The sequence below is a fragment of the Phacochoerus africanus genome, chromosome 2 (genome assembly GCF_016906955.1).
Source record: "Phacochoerus africanus isolate WHEZ1 chromosome 2, ROS_Pafr_v1, whole genome shotgun sequence".
In the NCBI taxonomy this organism is placed as follows: Eukaryota; Metazoa; Chordata; class Mammalia; order Artiodactyla; family Suidae; genus Phacochoerus; species Phacochoerus africanus.
The window spans coordinates 123,652,689-123,676,002 of record NC_062545.1 but is presented as its reverse complement, the minus strand read 5'-3'; the positions used below and the strand labels follow the sequence as shown (position 1 = coordinate 123,676,002).

Here is a 23,314-nt window from a genome sequence, read left to right as displayed (position 1 = left end):
AAGTTGAGAAATAAGCTTCTTGAACTCTTTCACAGATGCTGATCTTTTCCTAGGATGACAAACATCACCTGTCTTTTCTCAGCGTCTCATTTCAACTTTTCACAATTTAACCAACTCCTCACCAATTTCGAAAGAGAGATTCTTTGAGCACCTACCTTACACCAGACACTATGCCAAGTACTTTTTATATATTATGTCATTTGATCTTCAAACAAGTTTACTGAGTTAGATTCTGTACCAGAATTGTTTTGCACAACCCAGAGGATTTACAGTCCATGTAAATAGCTCCCCCAGTGCACAATGCAGAATACATAGTAAACTGCAATGTGGGGTCAGGAAAGGCTGCAGCCCCAGGTATCATTTTTCTAGTATATTAGTAAGAAACTGAGAAGTCAAACAACCGGGCCAAGAACATACACTGCTAAAACTTGAGCTTAGGTCAACTTGACTCCATAGCTTGGGTCTATACTTCCAAAGCCACCCACCTGAGAGAAACACTGTGACAGTTGATACAACTCTCTTCCAAAAGTAGTTTTCAAGTAGAATTCATTTTAGAGCTACTTCAGGGCTATCAGGTAGGGAAGGATGGGGTGGAGTTGGTCAGTGTGTGGAAATCAGGCCCCATCAAAACAGCTCTAAACAAAACTAATTTTATGTAATTGCTTCCACATAAGATTTTTTTTCAATAACTCAAAATCCTCTGAAGCACCAACAAAAACTCTGGGCTGAGTGGCAGAAAAACTGAGTTCTATCATGAACGCCTGGTAAAAGATTTTATACCCCACCTAACCTCTCCAGGTCTTCATCAGTAAAAGAAAGGAGGTTGGGAATTCCTATCATGGCTCAACGGTAACAAACCCAACTAGGATCCATGAGGATGCAGGTTTGATACCTGGCCTCACTCAGTGGGTTGAGGACCTGGCATTGCCATGGGCTGTGGTTTAGGTTGCAGATGCGGCTTGGATCTGGCATTGCTGTGGCTGTGGTGTAGGCCAGCAACTACAGCTCTGATTAGATCCCTAGCCTGGAAACTTCATTTGCTGTAGGTGAGGCCCGAAAAAGGAGAAAAAAAAATGGGAAGAAATAAAGGAGGTTATGCTAAACCATCCCAAAGATCCCTTCCCAATATAAAATTCTGTGAACAAGAGCTTTGGCCATAAGTAAGAAACCTATTCAAGAAATAAGCTCAAAATTATAGAATGGTATAAAGGGTTATATTAGGAAACCAAAATCAATTCATGGGGGTGGGGAGTCTCTTTGATAAACTGTAAGGTGTACATTCACTGCTTTTTTTTTTCTTGTTCAGCATCCAATTCTTTTCAACTCTACCCTTATTTCTTAAAGAACTACCCCACCCCTCAACTTAGAATATGTACTTTTGGTGGACTGATTCCATCCAGGCTCCCTGGCTTTGGCATGTGGTCTAGGTCAAGGCAATCATGCATCAAATTCTTGAGCGACAGTTATTGGTTTAGGATAGGAATATAACTTAGCATGGTCCAGTCAGAGGTATCTCTAGACTTGCTAGAGCAACAGAAAAAGTAATGCATGTTCATTCATTCATTTTCTGTCTCTTTGTCTTCTCTCTCTCATCTCCCTCTCTCCTGTTCTCTCTTCCTCCCCCTCATCCCTTCTCCCCCTCTGCCTCTGCCTCCTTTTCACATTAAAGCTAGGAAAATAAAAGTCTAAAGCTTTCAAAGTTTACCAAGTAGAGAAGGCCTGCCTGAGGAAACAGAAGAAAGTGATTTCTGCCACTTACAACCAAAAGATTCTTAATACAAATAGTTATTCTATCAAAGAAAAAAAATGCGGCTTACTCAAGCTATAATCTACACTGCCCATATCTAATCCATGTTCTTACCTCCTATAATTAACACAGAGCTCAGTACATCCTACATCTACCAGTTTAGTCTGATTAATCTGAAATAAATACTAGGTAAACAACTGTTTACATGAGCTGTCTGTACGTATGTGTATTCTTTAATTAATGCCTTTTCCTTCCTAAGATCAGTTAATAAAAGCTGAAATTTCATTTAGGCTCAAATTTCAGTCAAATGGGAGGACAAAGAAAGGTTATTAACTACCAACGAATCACTCAAAACTGTAAAAAATAGTCACTGTGAAATAACATATGGCATACATCATTTATTTTATTACATGTAAAATATGTCATTATTCTTAGATAAAAATGAAATTTTCCAAATTAAGTTCCACAAACGACTACTCAGCTGGACCCTTTGCCTCTACTCTGGCAATACCCACACTGTCAGTGTGAAAGGCAGATAAAGGAAGGAGGCTACAAACAGTAATTTTTAGGTTCTGCTTTGGTTCAAATAAAGGGCAAGACAGCATTTTTAAATGACCTCAGTGTTTAAAATGATGAATGTACTAGGTTTTATCCATTCCTAGCCCTCCCACATTTATGAAGAGAAACAGCAATAATAACATTTAAAATCTGATAAGGCTTGTTTTACCTAATCCTGAAGTTTAGCTAAGGAAAGTAACTTGGTTTTTCCAATTATCCAAATACTTTTAACAAATAGACGATAAAGAAATACAACCTAAACATTACCTGTAAAATCAGAAGGAAAAGGAAATATGCATTTGCCACTCTTTGGAACTGTTCAAATAAATTAATTGGCAAGAAGGTGAGGATATTGTACTTGGATGTGTGGATACGGTTATCCTGAAAAAGAAACAGCATCACATTAGTTTGAGGTGCAGCACTGCTCATTATCAGAATGAGCTCTAAAACTTACAAGGCTGAGCATGAGTTATGCCAGAGCAAGAAAGATAAGCCAGTTATCTAGGAAATTTTAAACTCTATGCAGCCCAAGGCCTTCAGTTTTCCCAAGATGACATGCTCTTGATACTAGGTGAAATTACTCTTCATTACTGTAAAAATCATCCATGACTTAAAAAAAAAAAGTATCAAGGGCAAAAGTCTGCCCCTGACATTTTTTTACTCTTATTCATTCATTCATTTGGCAGATATTGCTTGAGAACCTACTGCATGCAGACATTGAGCTCATGCTGGGGCTCCTGAATCTAGAAGGAACTTTAAGATCACTTGGTTCACCTTCCCAAAGCATGACCCTTTGGAGAACTCTGACAAGGGGCACCTAGGTCTGTCTTTGAAAGCTCTCTGACAGGAAACTGACCACCTTGCAAGGTAGCCTGTTTCCAGTTCAGGATGGGAATTTCTGTCTTCCTACAACTTTTTGCCATACGCCATATTTTGTCCCTGGGGTCACCTAAACCAAGTCTAAGACCTTTCCATGTTGACAACCTTCAAACACTTGGAGATAACTCCAAGGACTCCCCTAAACTTTCTCCACTCTGATCCAGATATTCCCAGAACCCTCAGCCATTCTGTATGAAACTTCTTTCATGGACAACACTTCCAGGTCAGCCTCTCCTGCATCCAGTCCAACCTCTCTGCTCATCTCTTAAAACATGATGTCCAGAAACAAATATATTCTACAAATCTGGTTCAACTGGTCCATGCAAAGAAGAGACATTGATGTTCTGTGTTCTGGATTCTTGTACTAATATGCTTCAAGTTCCATTAGCGTTTTGTCAATTAATCCCAATGTTTATTCATACTGAGTTTTTATCAACTAAAATCTCTAGATCATTTCTTGAAAAATCATTATTAAATCAGTGCTCCCCTACCTAAACATTCATAATTGGTTTTTTTAAATAGTGATTTAAAATATCTTCCACATATTCCTATTATACAAGCCAAATGAAAAAAATTAATCTTGAGTGTGCTATCCCAAAGTATTAAATATTCCTCCCAGCTTTATGTCATCAAAAATTCCTTTTACACTCACACACACACACACACACACACACACACACAAAGGAATTCCCCGTAGTGGCACAGCAGAAACGAATCCGACTAGGAACCATGAGGTTGTGGGTTCAATCACTGGCCTCACTCAGTGGGTTAAGGATCCGGCATTGCTGTGAGCTGTGGTGTAGGTTGCAGATGCGGCTCAGATTTGGCGTTGCCCTGGCTCTGGTGTAGGCTGGCAGCAACAGCTCTGATCAGACTCCTAGCCTGGGAACCTCCACATGCCACAGGTGCAGCCCTAAAAAAGACAAAAGAAAAAAAAAATCCTTTTACAGGAGTTCCCGTCGTGGCGCAGTGGTTAACGAATCCGACTAGGAACCATGAGGTTGCGGGTTCGATCCCTGCCCTTGCTCAGTGGGTCAAGGTTCCGGCGTTGCCGTGAGCTGTGGTGTAGGTTACAGACGCGGCTCGGATCCTGCGTTGCTGTGGCTCTGGCGTAGGCTGGCAGCTACAGCTCCGATTCGACCCCTAGCCTGGGAACCTCCATATGCCGCAGGAGCGGCCCAAGAAATGGCAAAAAGACAAAAAAAAAAATCCTTTTACATAGTTTTCTAAAGCTATCTAAAACTAATACGTTAAAAGGACAGAGCTAAAGACCCTTCAAAAAATGTGATTAGAACTATGGCAAACTACTAGAGTCCTCACCACAGATTAATATTAACATCTCTTCAGTTATTTAAATAAAACATATTAAATATGTTTTGTTTAACCATTTATAAATCTACCTAACTGTACTCCTATGAGGCTTAACTCTATCTTATCCAGAAAGACAGCATGAGAAATTTAAAGTGACAGATCTTACTGATGTTCAGAATCAATGTGCCTCAAGAATTTCCATCCAGTAATATTTTTAAATGGAGGTTAATCCATATGGCTTGTTTTAAATGAACCTACACCGACTCCTAGGAATCACTACTACCTGTTTAAAGAACATATTGACATCTGTTAAATGGCCATTTTTAACATTAACCAGGAACCAATGTGTCCAGCTGTGCACAATAAGAGAGGTGTGAAGAGAAGCGTTTCTAACTTAGTGGGTCTGATGCAGAGTATTGTGCAAAAGACTGTCTTTAAGCTGATAGTGACTGTTTTGCAGTGAGTCCTCTACCCAAGATCCAGGCTGGGAAGGAAGACTGTGACAGCTGTCCATTATAACACTTCTTTTCTAAAAAGGGGATTTGAAAAACGAATGAGGAAGAGGAAAGCTAAAGAGAAAAAGCAGTTAACCAAAAGGATTACATATTATTAATTCTTTTTTATATTGTCCTTCTCATTTGAAACTAAAATAGAGGTTAAGCCTGTTTCTTACTAAAAGGACAAGACAGAATGTCTGCTGGAATATTTCAAAACCCATGGCAGGAATTATAAAGAAACTCTCCTACAAAATTGAATTCCACACAGGTAAGGAGTCAACTGTGTAGGATAAAGCGATAACACCAATGGGGACAGTGATAATTCTGCTTAAATTGATGTAGAGCAATGATTGTGTTTGTTCTACTTGTTCTATTGTGACTTAGTCACAGATGATGGGAACCCTCACAGCTGACTGGAACAAGGAACGAGGGCTCCCCCTTCTGGAGAATCTCTGCACCCATTTATCTTTGGTTTTCCTTATGGGGTAGGGGGATAGTTTTCATTTCCACTGCCCTATTCAAGAATATGAGCATCGGTAAAACTTTAAACCGGGCACATTAATATTTAGCCACTTCATCGAGCCAGCCTACTGACTTACAATCACATTGTAGTGCAACTTTTATTCTATAATAAGGCACAGAAGATCTTTACCACTATCCTCTTAGAACTACTTTCTTACCAAAAACTACTAGAAATATCCCAGTTCAGAAGTAAGGAGGAGGAGAGGAAGAGGAAACCGAGGGGAAAGGAGTACATCTGTGGAATGTTAGAGCATTAGTGCTGATAGACATCAGGCTGAAAATCATGGCCTTAGCTTTTATCCAGGTGGACCCATTAACTGACCCCACATGAGAAGGGTTTAACTCCCAGTCATAAGCAATCTTGGACCAGGACAGGCCTCTCCTGCGGTGGGAAGGAGCCTGCCCTTTGAGAAGCTTCAGAGACCACCTGCTCCCTCTAGGAAGCTCATTTCCAAGAGGAAGAGGGGAGAACTGAGCCAAAGAGGCCTAGATATTCTTCCAAGATTGATACATCAGGTAAATAACTCCACGTCTCACAGGCCAGAGTGAGAAAAAGGGTGGACAGAGAAATGTCACCCCCATAGAGACCCCTCCACCTAGAAGGCAACATCAGAATGAGGAAAAAGCATTGCTCCTTTAAAATAAATTCATTCAAAAGTCCTGATGTGGGCAGAAGGCAGCACACTTACAGATCTAAAATAGGGACCATGAGGCTGAACTTCAGAGCCCAGCACAAACCGAAGCTGCAAAGAGAAGTTTCTTGCAATCTGTACTAAGGACCTTAGTCTTTATTGTAAGGTCTTAAGCAATCTGATGAGATTCTAATTTTAAAAGATTACCCTAGCTAAAAACAAAGATGGAAATAACAAAGAATAGGTGTGAGAAGACCAATGAGGAGGTCTTTCAGTTAGTCCAGGTGAGAGATGAGGAGGCTCAGACCAGGGTGGTGGCAATGAATAATAACAATGGCTGATATTTATCAAGCTCTTATTATATACATCATTCTAAGAGCTTAACATTTCATAGCTCATTTTATCCTCACAGCCTCCTTATGAAATAGGTACTATTATTCCCACTCCATAGAAGGGAAATCCAAGGTACAGCAAGATTAAGCAGTTTACACAAGATTGCACAGTTTGTGAGTGGTGGGCCCAGGATTTGAATCGTGGTGCTCTGCTTCCAGAGTCCACTCTCTTCACCACTATGCTTCCCCAATTCACTACCAAGCAGGTGTTTCTTCAGCATTCAGAGCCATCAGCCCTTGCTTTCTCCTCTACACTATATTTCTAGCCTCCTGCCACTTTCCTACCAAGATGTCTACACTTTCTAGCCTCCTGCCACTTTCCTACCAAGATGTCTACACTTTCTTCTTGAGTCAGTCCCCTCAGTAAGAACCCAGATATCTACTGCCCGATGTACGATCGCAGCTTCCTTACATTCCCTTTCAGCCCCTCTCAAAGCTCAAGGTAGGCAAATAGTATAGCTAACCACTTCCTTAATTCAGCTTTCCAACAGAAGCAGCAAAAGTCCTTTGACATTTTCAGTAATGACTTGGTGCAGGGGAAGAATAAAGTAAAAAAAATGACAAATTCTTCAAGATGGGCCACCAAGTAAAATACTATTAAAATGAAAAGCACTGTTTTGTATAATGAGATTTTAATGTGTAATCACTGTGCTTAAGAAAACAAAGCCATTGACAGATGAACAAAGAAGATGTGGTACACATACAATGGAATACTACTCAGCCATAAAAAAGAACAAAATAATGCCATCTGCAACGACATGGATGCAACTAGAAATTCTCATACTAAGTGTAGTAAGTCAGAAAGAGAAAGAAAAAATACCCAATGATATCTTTTACATGTGGAATCTAAAACATGCACAAATGAACCTGTCTACAAAACAGAAGCAGACTCACAGATGTAGAGAACAGACTTGTGGCTGCCAAGGGGGATGGAGGAGGAAGTGGGATAGATAGGGTGTTTGGGGCTGGTAGATGCAAACTATTACATTTAGAATGCATAAGCAACAAGGTCCTGCTATATAGCACATGGAACTATATCCAATCTCTTGGGATAGACCATTAAGGAGTATGAGAAAAAGAAAGAGTGTGTGTGTGTGTGTGTGTGTGTGTGTGTGTGTGTGTGTGTGTGTGCGCGCGCGCATGACGGGATCACTATGCTATACAGGAGAAATGACACAACTCTATAATAAAAAAAATTAATTTAAAAAAAGAAAACAAAACAGATAGAAAGTAACAAACAGTAAACAGAGCATTTGAGGAGTCCGCCTCAATGCTTCCACTGGCAAAATGAAACTAATAATATTTCTCATTACACATGTATACAACTAAGTGGGTATAAGATGATATCGCAGACATAAAAGCATTTTTGCTAAATTGAAAAAATTATACAAATAGAGGATTTTTGTTGAGTATCCTTCAAATAACCCAATGGGTTTAGGAAATTCCGTGTCCTAGGCTAGATAAACCAAGTATGCCACAGTAGCAAACAATTTCAGAATCTTCATGGTTCAAGGTAATAAGAGTTTATTTTTTAAGCATGTTACTTGTCCAGGATGAGCCAGCAGAGGGACTCTGCTCATCATAGTTACTCACAAGGGAACTGCCACTATCTCAGATGCTTCCAGCTGCAATACTAGAGGGAAAGAGAAAGCTCTGAAGAGTCTCACACCTACAACTTAATGCTTCAACCCACACGCTCACAACTCATTGACCAAAAAGAGTAACATGTGTCCAAAAGGCAGAAAGCCAGAAACAGTAATGGATATCACCAATGGCCACCACAACCAGAAATGTAAACAAAACCTAATATTTGAAGAGTACAAGACACATAAGCTACAAAAAATAAATATCAAGCAACCTCAACGCTCTCAAACAAGTCCTATTTCAATACCAGATGTAACAGATATTTGACTATTTTCCCCTTCCCCTCAGGTAACAATGCTCCAAATTTCTTAGTCCTGTGATCTGTAAACTCAACTCCCATCCATAACTCCAGGGTCAGGCCCAGATGAGCTTAAACCAACTACATGGCCCATCCTCCTAAATATACTTTGAATTCAGGGATTAGCACATGACACATGTCACATGATTAAGGTCTTACTAATTGTCATTTTATTAGTTCTGGGAATTTGCTGGAGACGTAAGCTTTCTCCCTCTTACTGGATTCCTACCTAGGAAGCAAGTAGTCCTAAGGGTCACCAACAGCATCTCAGAACCAAGAGTGGATGAAGCTGCCAAGAATAATTCTTACACTGAAGATGCAGGGCCAAGAAATGCAGAGAAATAAACCAGTCCAAGCTTCTCCTGAGGCTAGTCATACCTCTGGACTTTTTAGTTATATGATCTGTCCGTTTATAGTATTGTCTTAAGTCAGTTTGAGTTGATTTTTCTTTTATACCCAACAAATCAAATCTCAAGTAAGAGGGTTAATAATATACACAAGATTAGTTTGTGTTTTTATATAATAGTTTACTTTTATTTCTATATTTGCCTTAAAGAGTAAGTCATGGACGGCTGAGCCTAAATGCATTTGGCGGTTGTCTGGGGACACTGCCTGTGTCTATGAATCCCACAGGCCAAACCCCAGGAGCTTTCGCAATGATTACCAAAGTTTCAGCACTAGCAAAAGATCTCCCCACATTTGATGAAATATTTTTATGTTGTAACAGCTATAAAAAGTAACTGTCAGGATCTTGGGTGGGGAGAGGCTATTTTTCTTACCAGAAGAGGCAGCAGATAGAGTACTGTTATAGTACAAGTTGGATTCTAAAGAGAAAAATAGCCCTGACTTTTAGGGAAGAGATTATCTCTAAACCATAAAATGAAAACCAAAAAAGAGACTGTCCACAGACTACTTGCATTAAAAAGGAAGTGGTCTAAAGGCATTTGCACCATGCAGGAAATATGTGACACGCCCATGTTTATGCAAAGATCCCAAAAAAAATGCATGTATGGGACAAGCTGGCCTGGAGATTGGACATCTGGCGCCTCACTGGTACCAGGCAGAACCACAGCTCCTCAGTATGAGTCAAGGTTGCTCAGTGAGGAATCCACAGCATTCACGGTTGGGAGGAATGGAGAGGTGATAACACTCAACCCACAGAAGGGGCTTTACAGAGAGTCATCAATAAACACTGGTTACATTCATTATCACCAATACCACCATCATCATCATAACATTCTCCTGTGCCTGGGCTCCCCACCATGAGCAAAAACATTTGTGGCAAGGGAGAGAGCAGAGGGCACATTTCCCCCAATGTTCACCTATTCATTCATCTAAGAGTCTTCTATGTGTCATGCAATGCGTCATTGAGCCAGAACTATAGAGATGAATAAGCAAAGACCTGACCCTGCACTTTAGTTGTAGGAAGAGAGGCAGGAATAAGCAGATGATAAACTTGTAAACTGATGACACAATTTAAGTAAGTGATCAGTGCTATGAAGAAAACAGTGAGCAACAGAGTAGGAACACCTTGCCTGACAAGAAGATGCCTGCTTCATGTACCTTCAAGATGACCCTACCTATGAGACCACTAAACACCTGTCCCCCAGGGGATGTCCAAAACAGTCCTTCAAGCTATCAGAAAAATAAATTAAGAATTTCCATACATATTTTAACAAAGATTTCAAAAGTTACTAATATTTAATGCACATATGTATTCACACACATACAAATGTACATTTCTATGAATACATACACACATAAACATTATAATTACAGATATACAAAGCAAATATGGGAAGTAAACATTGTAAAGATTCTCTTTTCACAAGTAGGGAGCATACTTAGAAAGTTTTAAGAGGGCCAAGTTGAAGACGCAACACTGTTATGGTCAAAGGAAATGAGTACGACTCATGTGTCACCAAGGCTTAGACACAGAAAGGAAAATTTAGTTTGTGTGTAATGGTGTCTCTTGTATCATAAAATGACACTAGCTAACAGGGGTTGTCTCCTGACATATGCCAAGCACTGGACTGAGCACTGAACATGCATCATCTCACGCAACCTTCAAAAAATTCCAGCGAGCTGTTACCACTTCAGCATCATTTTACAGATGAGAAAATCGAGGCTCAGAGAAGTTTTAAGAGTTGCCCACAAAAGCTACGTTGCATGGAGTCATGTGTTCTCCCAAATGGTATGTGTTTCCTGGTAAATGAGTCAGAAACAAGGAGTCAGTTTCTAGCTTCCCTTCTGATCAGTAAACTCACTCACCCTCTTAGGACATTCTTCATCTGGTGAAAAGAGCCTCCCTAAATTAAAGCACAGTGGAGCACACACACTAATTCAATCAGCTGGAGCAGTCACTTTCAGTCCTTTCAATCTAGGGAGAGTGTCACGGGGCTTGTCTAGGGAGCTTCATTTCCCATCTAGACCTCAAAAACAGAGACAGTGGCAAGGTGAGCTTTCAGAAAGGCCTTGGTCTCACCCCAAAGCAAATCTGCCTGACAGTGTCATGAACCTTGTTCTGTTTTCCACTCTCAGGCCTTAGCTTGGTGTTTTAGCAACTGAAAGACTGTTCTAGAGCTAGTAAATGGCCCATGAATAACAATTTATCTACCAAAAAACTAATATTGGACAATTACCAGGGGAACAAATTAAATTTCCCTCTGAGATTAATTTAATCACACTAATTTTTTTTTCCTCCAGGGTGTTTAGATGCATACAACTTATAAAACCTTTTAAATTGTTCCAGATAAAAGGATAACTTTTCTTTCAGGACATCTGAAAAAGGACTAAAAATGCTCCTAAAATTATATAGAAAGTGAGAGAAACTTCATATATGCCTTCTCCAGAAAGATCAGAGTTAAGACAAAGGAAGCATACTCAAAAGAAAAGAAAAAAGAAATCCAAGATTGTGTTTCACTGGGACTTTTACAGGGCATCCCTAATGATATGTTTGTCTCCTGCTTCTGCTTTGCCAAAGCTCTTCTCTGCCTCCTCCTTGAAGGTCTGCCATCTGTTGGGAAGCAGGCCCTTAGCTTTGGCTCCTTGGCCCATCTCAGACTAGGGCTTTAGATGCCTTAGACAACCAGAGTGGGCATTTCTTTGAGTTGATGTGGGGTCGGCTTGCTGAACTACAGAGACGCCTTTGGATATCAGTACATACAAACTGTGTTTGTTTATTAGGACAAAAATTAGACCCTGTTGTACAGTCTGGGAACTAGGCCAAATTTCAGGCAGGACCTCAGCATTTAACACAATAACAAAGGCACAGTGGAAAAGTCCAGTTAATGAGGAAAGGCACCCATAAGGAATTTCCCCAAGGGCCAAGGAGTTATAATAACACACTATAAATAATCTAATCCTTCCTAAGATGCTACCTCTCATAAGAGGGTTCTACACAAACACCAGCTCTGGATAACTATGCAATTTTCTCCTGAACCCCCGAGGATCAGATGAGAAGTGAGTGTAACTCTCTGTTCCCACCCTCTGAAAGATGTTAGAGCAACTGGGACCCCTGGCCAATTCATGGAGATATGTGTGTCCTCCTACAGCATTCCTAGGCTTTCCTGCTCTCTGGCCCATTCTCATTCAAGTTCAATGATAAATTTAAATTTGAGCAAACCGGAGTTCCCGTTGTGGCACAGCAGAAACAAATCAGACTAGAAACCATGAGATCACGGGTTCAATCCCTGGCTTTGCTCAGTGGGTTAAGGATCTGGCATTGTGGTGAGCTGTGGTGTAGGCTGCAGATACAGGTCAGATCTGGCATTGCTGTGGCTGTGGTGCAGGCTGGCAGCTGTAGCACCAATTTGACCCCTAGCCTGGGAACCTCCATATGACAGAAATTAATTAATTAATTTAGGCAAACTGACATCACCTGGCTTTGTGACTTTTGTTTACTGAGTGGTTTGGGGGAGTAAAGGGGAGGAATGTAGAATGGGCTGGAAAAGAGAGAAGGAAAATTGTCTATACAGATTGGGGAAGAGAGAGGCTTCAAAAGCATCTTCTATATTAAAACAATAATAATAATTTACAAATGAATGGAAGTATCAATCTTTTACTTTTTGAAATTACATCACATACAAAGCCTTTGCAAGTTTTGCTTAGGATGGCTTATGTTAAAATAAAGCCATTCTTAAATTTGCTTCAAGGAACTGGCAATGGGGCTCCCTAATGACATACATAAAAATAGGCAGTTGTCCTCTGTAGGAGAAGACAAAGAGATTCAGTAAGAAGTTCAAGGGAGTGCTGAGCAGAGCAAGAGCTGCCAAGATGTGAACAGAGAAAGGGCACAGTGAATCTCCAATCAAAACTCACTAGGAAAGATACACTAAGGAGCTGAACTGATTCGTAACTGAGCTGCTTCTCAGAGGACTGATACCAAGAACCAGGCTCCAGGGCAAGTCACAATAGGCATTTATTTATAAAGTATTAGTGACCCACCCAAGCATCACTGAGAAGGCCAGCTAGGAATTGTACAACAGGTTTCATGGCTGATTTGGAACAAAGCAGACAAGATCCTTTCATTTGCTTTCTGAATCAATAAATGGATAAATGAATGAGGGGCTCCCGGCTGCAGCACTCCCACCTTCTCCACCATCTCATCTGACCTCTTTCAAATTCCTCTTCCCCAGGGCATTCCCTTTCCACATCCCTCCTGATTCATGCCACCTGGGGTAAGGATTCACAAACAAAGTGCACCCAGACTCCTATGCAAGGGTGCCAGTTTGGGGGCGGAAGAAGCCAGAGAGACTGGTGGGTTTACCAGAAGAGAATCAGGAGGCATTAGAGACAGGATTAAGATGGCAGAGTAGAAGGACTGGAGCTCATTTTCTCTCATAAAAGCAACAAAATTACAACAAACTGCTGAACAACCTTCAACCAAATAGATTTCAAACTATCAAAAAAGATATCCTACTCCAGAAGACAAAGAGGAGACCACATAAAGACAGTAGGATGGGGGATATGTGATATAAACAAGCACATACCTGCCAGGTGGGCAGCACACAGATTGAAAAGAAACTGTATCACAGAGACTCACATAAGGGAGTGAGAGTTCTGAGCCCCATGTCAGGTCCCCATGCCTGAGGATCTGGCAGTGGGAGGAGGAAACACTGGAGCATTTGGCATTGAAGGTCAGTGGGGCTTGTGTGCAGGCATTCCATGGGACTGGGGGAATCAGAGATCCCATTCTTGAAAGGCACACACAAGCTTTCATGGGCACTGGGTCCGAGGGCAAAGCAGAGGCTCCATAGGAATCTGGATTAGATCTGACTGCAGTTCTTGGAAGATCTCCTGGAAAAATAGGAGGTGACTGTGGCTCATTGTCAGGGAAGGACACTGGAGGCAAAGATCTCTGTAATAATCATTAGTGTGTATTTCTCTAGAGGTGACCATTTTGGAAAAGTCTGGCCCCATCCATCAGGGCTGAGAAACCCCAGGCCAAACAATAATCCAGGTGGGATCATAGCCCCACTCATCAGCAAACAGGCTACCTAAAGAACCCCCAGGCACACAGCTGGCTCTAATCTCACCCAGACACAAAGCCCTACCCACCAGAGAAAGAAGAATCAGCTCCACCTACCAGTGGGTAGGCACTGGTCCCTCCCAACAGGAAGCCTACAGCAAGCCTCCATTCCACCTTCAGCCACAAGGGGGGCAGACCTCAGAAGCAAAAGACACTACAATTCTGTTGTCTGCAAAAAGGAGACCACACCAAAAACCTATACAAAATAAAAAGGCAGAGAATTATGATTCAGATAAGGGAGCAAGGAAAAAAACCCAGAAAAACAGCTAAGTGATCTGGTGATTATCAGCCTCCATGAAAAAGACTTAAGACTAATGATAGCGAAGGTGATGCAAGACAATGGAAATAAACTGGAGGCAAAGATTGATAACTTACAAGAAACACTGAGCAAAGAAATACAAGATTTAAAACTTAAGCAAGGAGAGATGCAAAATACAAGAACTGAAAAAAAATTCATTAGGAGTAACCAACAGCAGAATACAGGAGGCAGAAGAACGAATAAATGAGGTGGAGGACAGACTAGTGAAAATCACTGATGTGGAAGAAAAAAGAGAAAAAAGATTGGAAAGAAATGAAGACAGTCTAAGAGAACTCTGAGACAACATTAAATGCATCAACATCTATATTATAGGGGTGTCAGAAGAATAGAGAGAGAGAAGGGGTGAGAAAAAATATTCGAAGAGATAATAGCCGAAAACTTTCCTAACATGCAAAGAAACCACTCACTCAAATCCAAGAAGCACAAGTACCATAAGAAATAAACCCAAAGAGGAACACCCCAAGACACATATTAATCATACTGACCGAAATTAAAGACAAAGTACTGAAAGTAGCTAGAAAAAAGAAACAAAAAACATATAAGGGAACCCCAATAAGGTTATTAGCAGAATTTCAGCAGAAACTCTGGAGTCCAGAAGGGAGTAGCACAATTTATTTAAAGTGATGAAAGGAAAAAACCAAGATTACTCTACCCAGCAAGGCTCTCATTCAGATTTGAAGGAGAAATAAAAAGCTTTACAGACAAGCAAAAGCTAAGAGAATTCAGCACCACTAAACCAGCTCCACAGTAAATACTAAAGGAACTTCTCTAGGTGGAAAAGAAAAGGCCACAACTAGAAACAAAAGTACTGCAAATGACAAGGCTTACCAGGAAAGGCATACAAACAGTAAAGGTAGGAAATCATCCACACACAAATATGCCATCAAAATCAAAAATCATGAGAAGAGAACAGTACAAATGCAGGACACTGGAGATATACTTGCAATTAAGAGACCAACAACTTAATCTTATACATAAATCATATACTGCATAGAAACAGTAAAGGTAGGAAATCATCCACACACAAATATGCCATCAAAATCAAAAATCATGAGAAGAGGACAGTACAAACGCAGGACACTGGAGATATACTTGCAATTAAGAGACCAACAACTTAAACAAGCTTATACATAAATCCTATATGAAAACTTCAGGGTAATGATAAACCAAAAATCTACATCTGATACACAAACAAATAAGAAAAAGCAACTCAAATACAACACTAAAGATAGTCATCAAATCACAGGAGAAGAGAACAAGGGAAGAGGGAAGAAAAAAAAAAGAGCAAGAAAAACAAATCCAAAACAATTAATAAAATGGCAATAAGAACAGACATATCAATAATTACCTTAAATGTAAATGGACTAAATGCCCCAACCAAAAGACATAAACTGGCTCAATAGATACAAAAATAAGTCCCATATATATGCTGTCTTCAAGAGATCCTCTTCATTTCTAGTGACACATACAAATTGAAAGTGAGGAGTTCCTGTCGTGGCTCAGTGGTTAACAAATCCAACTAAGAACGAATCGATCCCTGGCCTTGCTCAGTGGGTTAAGGATCCGGCATTGCCGTGAGCTGTGGTGTAGGTTGCAGACGCGGCTCGGAATCCCACATTGCTGTGGCTCTGGTGTAGGCCAGTGGCTACAGCTCTGATTCGACCCCTAGCCTGGGAACCTCCATATGTTGTGGGAGTGGCCCAAGAAATGGCAAAAAAGAAAGCTGGAGTAGCAATACTCATATCAGACAAAATAGACCTTAAAATAAAGAATATTATGAGAGACAAAGAAAGATATTACATAATGATCAAGGGGTCAATCCAAGAAGAAGAAATAACAATTGTAAATATATATACACCCAACATAGGATCACCTCAATGTACAAGGCAAATGCTAACAAACTTAAAAGGAGAAATTGACAATAATGCTATAATAGTGAGGGACATCAACAAACTATTTACTGCAATGGACAGATCATCCAGACAGAAAATCAACAAGGAAACACAGGCTCTAAATGAAGCATTAAACCAGATGGACTTAATAGATTATTTATAGAACATTCCATCCAAAAGTAACAGAATACAAATATTTCTCAAGTGCACATGGAAGATTCTCTAGGATTGATCATATTCTGGGTCACAAATCAAGCCTCAGTAACTGCAAAAAAATTAAAATATATAAAGCATCTTTTCTGGCCACAATGCTATGCAACTGGAAAACAACAACAAGAAAAAACTGCAAAAAAACATGAACACGTGGAGACTCAACAACATGCTACTAAACAACCAATGGATCACTGAAGAAATCAAAGAAGAAATTAAAAAATACCTATAGGCAAACAACAACAAAGATACAGCACTCCAAAATCTATGGGATGCAGCAAAAGCCATTCTAAGAGGAAAGTATATAGCAATACAAGCCCACCTCAGGAAACAAGAAAAAGCTCAAATAAACAACCTAGCTTTACATTGAAAGCAACTAGAGAGAGAAGAACAGACAAGACCTAAAGTTAGGAGAAGGAAAGAAATCATTAAAGATCAGAGCAGAAATCAATGAAATAGAAACAAAGAAAACCATAGAAAAGATCAAAGAAATGAAAAGCTGATTCTTTGAAAAGATCAACAAAATTGATAAACCCTTAGCCAGACTTATCAAGAAAAAAAGACAGAGGACTCAAATCAATAAAATTAGAAATGAAAAAGGAGAAGTAACAATGGACATCACAAAAAATACAAAGGATCTTAAGAGACTACTACATTCAACTATATGCCAATGGAATGGATAACCTAGAAGAAATGGATAAATTCTTAGAAAGGTGCAATCTTCCAAGACTAAACCAAGATGAAATAGAAAGATGAATGGCCCAATAGCAAGTACTGAAAATGAAACTGTGATTTAAAAACTTCCAACAAATAAAAGTCCAGGACCAGACGGCTTCACAGGTGAATTCTATCAAACATTTAGAGAAGAGCTAACACCTCTCCTTCTGAAACTATTTCAAAAAATTGCACAGGAAGGAACACTCCCAAACTCATCCTATGAGGTCACCATCACCCTGATACAAAAACCAGACAAAGATACCACAAAAAAAGACTGATGAACATAGATGCAGAAATCCTCAACAAAATGCTAGCAAATCAAATCCAACAATACATTAAAAAGATTGTACATAATGATCAAGTGGGATTTATCCCAGGGATGTGAGGATCGAGTGGGATTTATCCCAGGGATGCAAGGATTCTTCAACATCCTGCAAGTCACTCACAAATACACCACATTAAACTGATGAGTAGAAACAATATGATCCTCTCAATAGGTGCAGAAAAAGTCTTTGACAAAATCGAACACAAATTTCTGAGAAAAACCCTTCAGAAAGTGTGCATAAGGGGAACATACCTCAACATGATAAAGGCCATATGTGACAAACCCAAAGCTAACATCATTCTCAATGGTGAAAAGATGAAAGAGTTCCTGCTGGGATCAGAAACAAGACAAGAATGTCCACTCTCGCCACTACTCTTCAACATAGTTTTGGCAGTCCTAGCCATGGTAATTAGAGAAGAAAAAGAAATAAAAGGAAACCAAACTGGAAAGGGAGAAGTAAAACTATCACTATTTTCAGAGGACATGATGTTATACCTAGAGAATCCTAAAGACTCTACCAGAAAACTGTTAGAGCTCATCAATGAATTTAGCAAAGTTGCAGGATACCAAATTAATACACAGAAATTGACTGCAGTTCTATATACTAACAATGAAAGATCAGCAAGAGAAATTAGGGAAACAATCACATTTACCATTGATTCAAAAAGAATAAAATACCTAGGAGTAAATACCTAAAGAGACAAAAGACCTGTACTCTGAAAACTTTAAGATGCTAATCAAAGAAATCAAATATGACACAAACAAAAGGAAATACATACAATGCTCTTGAATTGGAAGAGTTAATATTATCAAAATGACTATACTACCCAAGGCAATCTACAGATTCAATGCAATCCCTATCAAATTACCAAGGACATTTTTCACAGAACTTGAACAAAATATTTTAAAGTTTGTTTGGAAGCCAAAAGACCTAGATTAGCCAAAGACATCCTGAAAAAGAAAAATGGAGCTGGAAGAATCAGGCTCCCTGACTTCAGATTATACTACAAAGATACAGTCATCAAAACTGTATGGTACTGGCACAAAGACAGAAATAGAGATCAGTGGAACAGGATAGAAAGCCCAGAATTAAACCCATGCACCTACAGTCAACTAATCTATGACGAAGGAGGCAAGAATATACAATGGAGAAAAGACAGTCCCTTCAAGGAGTGGGGCTGGGAAAACAGGACAGTCACATGTAAATGAGTGAAATTAGAACACTCCCTAACACCATACACAAAAATAAACTCCAAATGGATTACAGACCCAGATATAAGACCAGACACTATAAAACTTTTAGAGGAAAACATAGGCCTAACACTCTCAGACATAAACCACAGCAATATCTTCTCACATCCACCTCCTAGATTAATGACAATAAAAACAAAAATAAACAAATGGGACCTAATTAAACTGAAAAGTTTCTGCATAGTGAAGGAAACCCTAAACAAATCTAAAAGACAACCCACAGAATGGAAAAAAAAAATTTGCAAATGAAGAAACTGACAAGGGATTCACCTCCAAAATTTATAAATAACACCCTCATTTCAATACTAAAAAACAAACAACCCCATCCAAAAACTGGGCAGAAGATATAAACAGACAATTCTCCAATTGTCCAAGACATACAGATGGCCAAAAAACACATGAAAAGATATTTGACATCATTAATTATTAGAGAAATGCAAATCAAAACTACTATGAGGTACCACCTCACACCAGCCAGAATGGCTATGATCAAAAAGTCTACTGGAGTTCCCGTGGTGGCACAGTGGTTAACGAATCCAACTAGGAACCATGAGGTTGCGGGTTCGGTCCCTGGCCTTGCTCAGTGGGTTAAGGATCCGGCATTGCTGTGAGCTGTGGTGTAGGTCACAGACGCGGCTCAGATCCCGAGTTGCTGTGGCTCTGGCATAGGCTGGCAGCTACAGCTCTGATTCAACCCCTAGCCTGGGAACCTCCATATGCTGCAAGAGTGGCCCAAGAAATGGCAAAAAGACAAACAAAAAAAAAAGTCTACAAAAAATAAGTGCTGGAGAGGGTGTGGAAAAAAGGGAACCCTATTACACTGATGTTGGGAATTTAAATTTGTGCAACCACTGTGGAAAACAGTAGGGAGATTCCTCAGAAAACTAAAAATAGAATTATCATTTGATCCAGCAATCCCACTCCTGGGCACCTATCCAGAGAAAACCATGACTCGAAAAGATACATGTATTCCAATGTTCATTGCAGCACTATTTTCAAGACATGGAACAACCTAAATGTCTATCTGCAGAAGAGTGGATAAAGAAGTAGTGGCACACATATACAATGGAACATTACTCAGCCATTAAAAGGAAAGAAATAATGGCATTTGCAGCAACATGGATAGACCCAGAAATTATCATGCTAAGTGAAGTTAGTCAGACAGTGAGACACAAACATCATATGCTATCACTTACATGTTGAATCCAAAAAAAGGACACAATGAACTTCTTTGTAGAACATATACTGACTCACAGACTTTGAAAAACTTATGGTTTCCAAAGGAAAAAGTTTGGGGGGTGGGGGATGGCCTGGGGGTTTGGGATGGAAATCCTACAAAATTGGGTGGTGCTGATCATTGTACAACTATAAATGTAATAAAATTCGTTGAGTAAAAAAAAAAAAACAGGAGGCATTTCATGACAGTGGAAGGCTATATGCAGTGCCCTCCCACTGAGGGTCGCCAATGGCACTACAAACAGGACAACGGACCTGAAGGGGGTAAAGGAGACCAAACAGAAGGCTGTGGCTATGGCATGTGGCCCAAAGCCTTTTTGAGAATGGCAAGAGCCCTGTGCTTGCTAATCAAATACATTTTTCCCTCCTCATCTCTTTGCTTTTGCCAAAATCTTCAGGGTATTCCTAACTGATATAAGAGTAGAGGACCTGTCCAATGCTTCTGAAATGCAGATATGTATACAAATCATTTGGAGGTTTTGTTCAAAGGCAGATTCTGCCTCAAGAGTTTCCCCAATTAGGCCTGCAATTATGAATTTCTAACAAGCTCCAGGGAAGAAGATGACGCTAGTTAGAGGCTCGCTTCTCATGAAGCAAAGTATTAAGTAGCCTCAAAGAGCTTTGATAACCACAATTTTCTATGATATAAGAAAAAGTGTATGTATTTTTTAAAGGGCTGTAAATAATTTAGTTAAATGCGTACAAATCCAAACAAGTCCAATTTGTCACTACAGATTATGCAACTTGAGACATACTTGGGTTTACCAGTCGACTATGGAGCTGCATCACATCAGACCTGAACACAGGAATACCTTACAACAAGGCTGGGACTATCAAAAGAAAGTGTCCTTTTCACTCAGCTGCAGATATTATTCTAGATTTCTCCTTCAAGCCTTAGAAAAAATACATTGGATAAAAATAAAAATCAGAGATGCTTCTCATATCTTCAGTTAAAGCTCTGGCAAATAAAAAGATCATATCAAGCACAATGTTGGAAAACAAAAGACCATGTAAGAAATTCCACAGGTATGTGGAGACAGGGGGAAGCATTGCAGGAAGAGAATAAAATGGGGGGGGAGGTGTTGCAGGGAGCAGGAGGAACTATTTTATAGATGATAACATGCAAAATGTAAAAAGCTGATCATATGCACAGGAAATAACATACAGGCCCTGTAGAGGTTCAGGAATTTACTTATAATTATCTGTTCATAAAGCATAAATTCAGAACTATTCACAATATCAAAAAATTTTATGTATTTACTTTTAATAATCACATATCTAAAATTCACTTTTGAGTTAAACAACAACAAAAAAATTCAATGGCCTTTCATACTCAAACCATTCAATTCCAGAATATCTCAGAACTTCTGAATGAGTATATCATTTTCTTCTGTTGGTTTAGTTTAGATGAGCTGAAAGAGATTGGTATTTGGCTTTTTGAGTAGCCAGTGGCTCCTCAAATCCAGACAGGAATTCGAAGTGCAGTGCCAACTGGTAGGTTTCCAAATCAAGTTAGGCCATTTCTATACTATATAAATACGACATGGTATTCTACCATTCTTTTATATTTTTCAAGACATTTATTACTGCTCTAAACAATTTTTTAGAAGAATTCACCTCTTATTATAAAATTACCTTCCTTATCCAGATATAGTATGAAAATGTTAAATTATAAGTCTAACACCATTCATTTTTATACTTAATATTACAATGTCTTATACTATAATTTCATTTTTTCATATAAAATAATCTCGAAATCTCTAGGGGATAGCAAATTCCTAAGGGGCTAAAACCCTACTTTATACATTTTTAAGTCTCTAAAGCATTTAACAAAGTGCTAAACACATACATTACTTAATACAAGGCTGATAAAAACATTTAAAAGTGAAAAATAATACATGAGGAAAAATCAATCTGTTTATCAGGAAAAAAATGAGTTTATATAATTGTTAATAACTCACAACACAAACAAGTCATTTTCAGTACCCAATTACATTTGCCAAAGAAAGACTCTGGCATAAATGTAGGTTTTTCACATTTTTTTGCACATCATCTTCATGTAGTCCATTAACTTTTCCCTATCAGAGAGCGAGAGAGAAGAAAAAAAAATCAAACATTTCTTTAGCTTATTCTCTTACCTAGAAAAATCTGAACAAGGTTTTCTCTGCAAAACATTGAAGTCCAGCCCATTTGTACTTCTAACCTCAAAAATGTCTTGTTTAAAACAGTGGCATTTTTGTGGCATTTGGCCTACAGGAGTGTTTAAAACATTGCAGCATGGGACTACATGGTTTGCAAGAGTCATAGAAACATGACTTGGAAAGGAATCTTCAAAGTTCAAATATTCATTCTGTCCTTCTGCTTACATGTGGAAATCATCTAAACCGGCAGTATAATAGATAGATAGATTGATTGATTGATTGATTGATTGATTGATTGATTTTCGGCCACAGCATACAGTGGCTTGATATGGGATCTGAATTCCCAGACAAAGGATTGAACCTGTGCCACAGCAGTGAAGGCCTAGATTTAATATTTCCAGATTTTTTTTTTGGTCTTTTCTAGGGCCACACCCGTGGCAGGTGGGGTTACCAGGCTGGGGTCTAATCAGAGCTGTGGCTGCCAGCCTATGCCAGAACCATAGCAACTTAGGATCCAAGCCATGTCTGCGACCTACACCACAGCTCACTGCAACGCCGGAACCTTAACCCACTGAGCAAGGCCAGGGATCAAACGCACAACCTCATGGTTCCTAGTCAGATTTGTTAACCACTGAGCCACAACAGGAATTCCCAATATTCCCAGATTTAATATTTAATTTTAAAGGCTTTCTGCTTGTTAAAATAAAGAGCAATAATATGGTATAATTAAACAAAAATTGGGTTGGCAGCCAGGAAATTTAACTATAAAAATTAGAAACTAGTGAAGGCAATAAGACATAATGATTAATGACCCAATGGCAATGTGTTAGGAGGCATTTAGTGATAAGGTACATGGCTCCATCCTCAACTGTGTTGTGCTCAAAATTTTAATTAATAACATATCAGTGATTCTTAACCTGGTTACCCATTAGAATCACATGGGGAGATTTTTCCTTTTATAATACCAGTGCCTGGACTCCACCCCCAAGAGCCTCTGATTTGATTGGTCCATTGGCTTAGATATCAATGAAAATGCAGAAGATATGCTCAGTAAGTCCCCATGGGACAGTAATGAAAGGGGCAGTTTAGTGGGTAAGTGCCTGTCCTACAACAAGCAGTTGCAGAGATAAATGTGGCACAGTCCTGGTTTTTAACAATGAAAATGAGGTTACTATAAAATTAATAGGAATCAATAATCACCAAAAAGCTAGTG

At 39.3% G+C, this 23,314-nt stretch overlaps 1 protein-coding gene across 7 annotated transcripts in view; it reads right to left on the bottom strand.

The window, feature by feature from the left end:
- The window catches only part of ATP8B4 (ATPase phospholipid transporting 8B4 (putative)), a 256,893-nt gene that overhangs the window by 181,240 nt on the left and 52,339 nt on the right, over positions 1-23,314 (bottom strand). For 5 of the 7 annotated variants that reach the window (XR_007133091.1, XM_047766387.1, XM_047766390.1 and 2 more), the window contains exon 4: positions 2,573-2,686. Coding sequence is in view for 4 of the 7 variants with exons in the window: in XM_047766387.1 (XP_047622343.1) it covers positions 2,573-2,686 (114 nt within the window). In the remaining 3 variants the exon portion in view is untranslated. Of the gene's footprint in view, positions 1-485; positions 778-2,572; positions 2,687-23,314 lie in introns of those variants that run through there. The other 2 variants (XM_047766392.1, XM_047766389.1) reach the window with 2 other exon arrangements.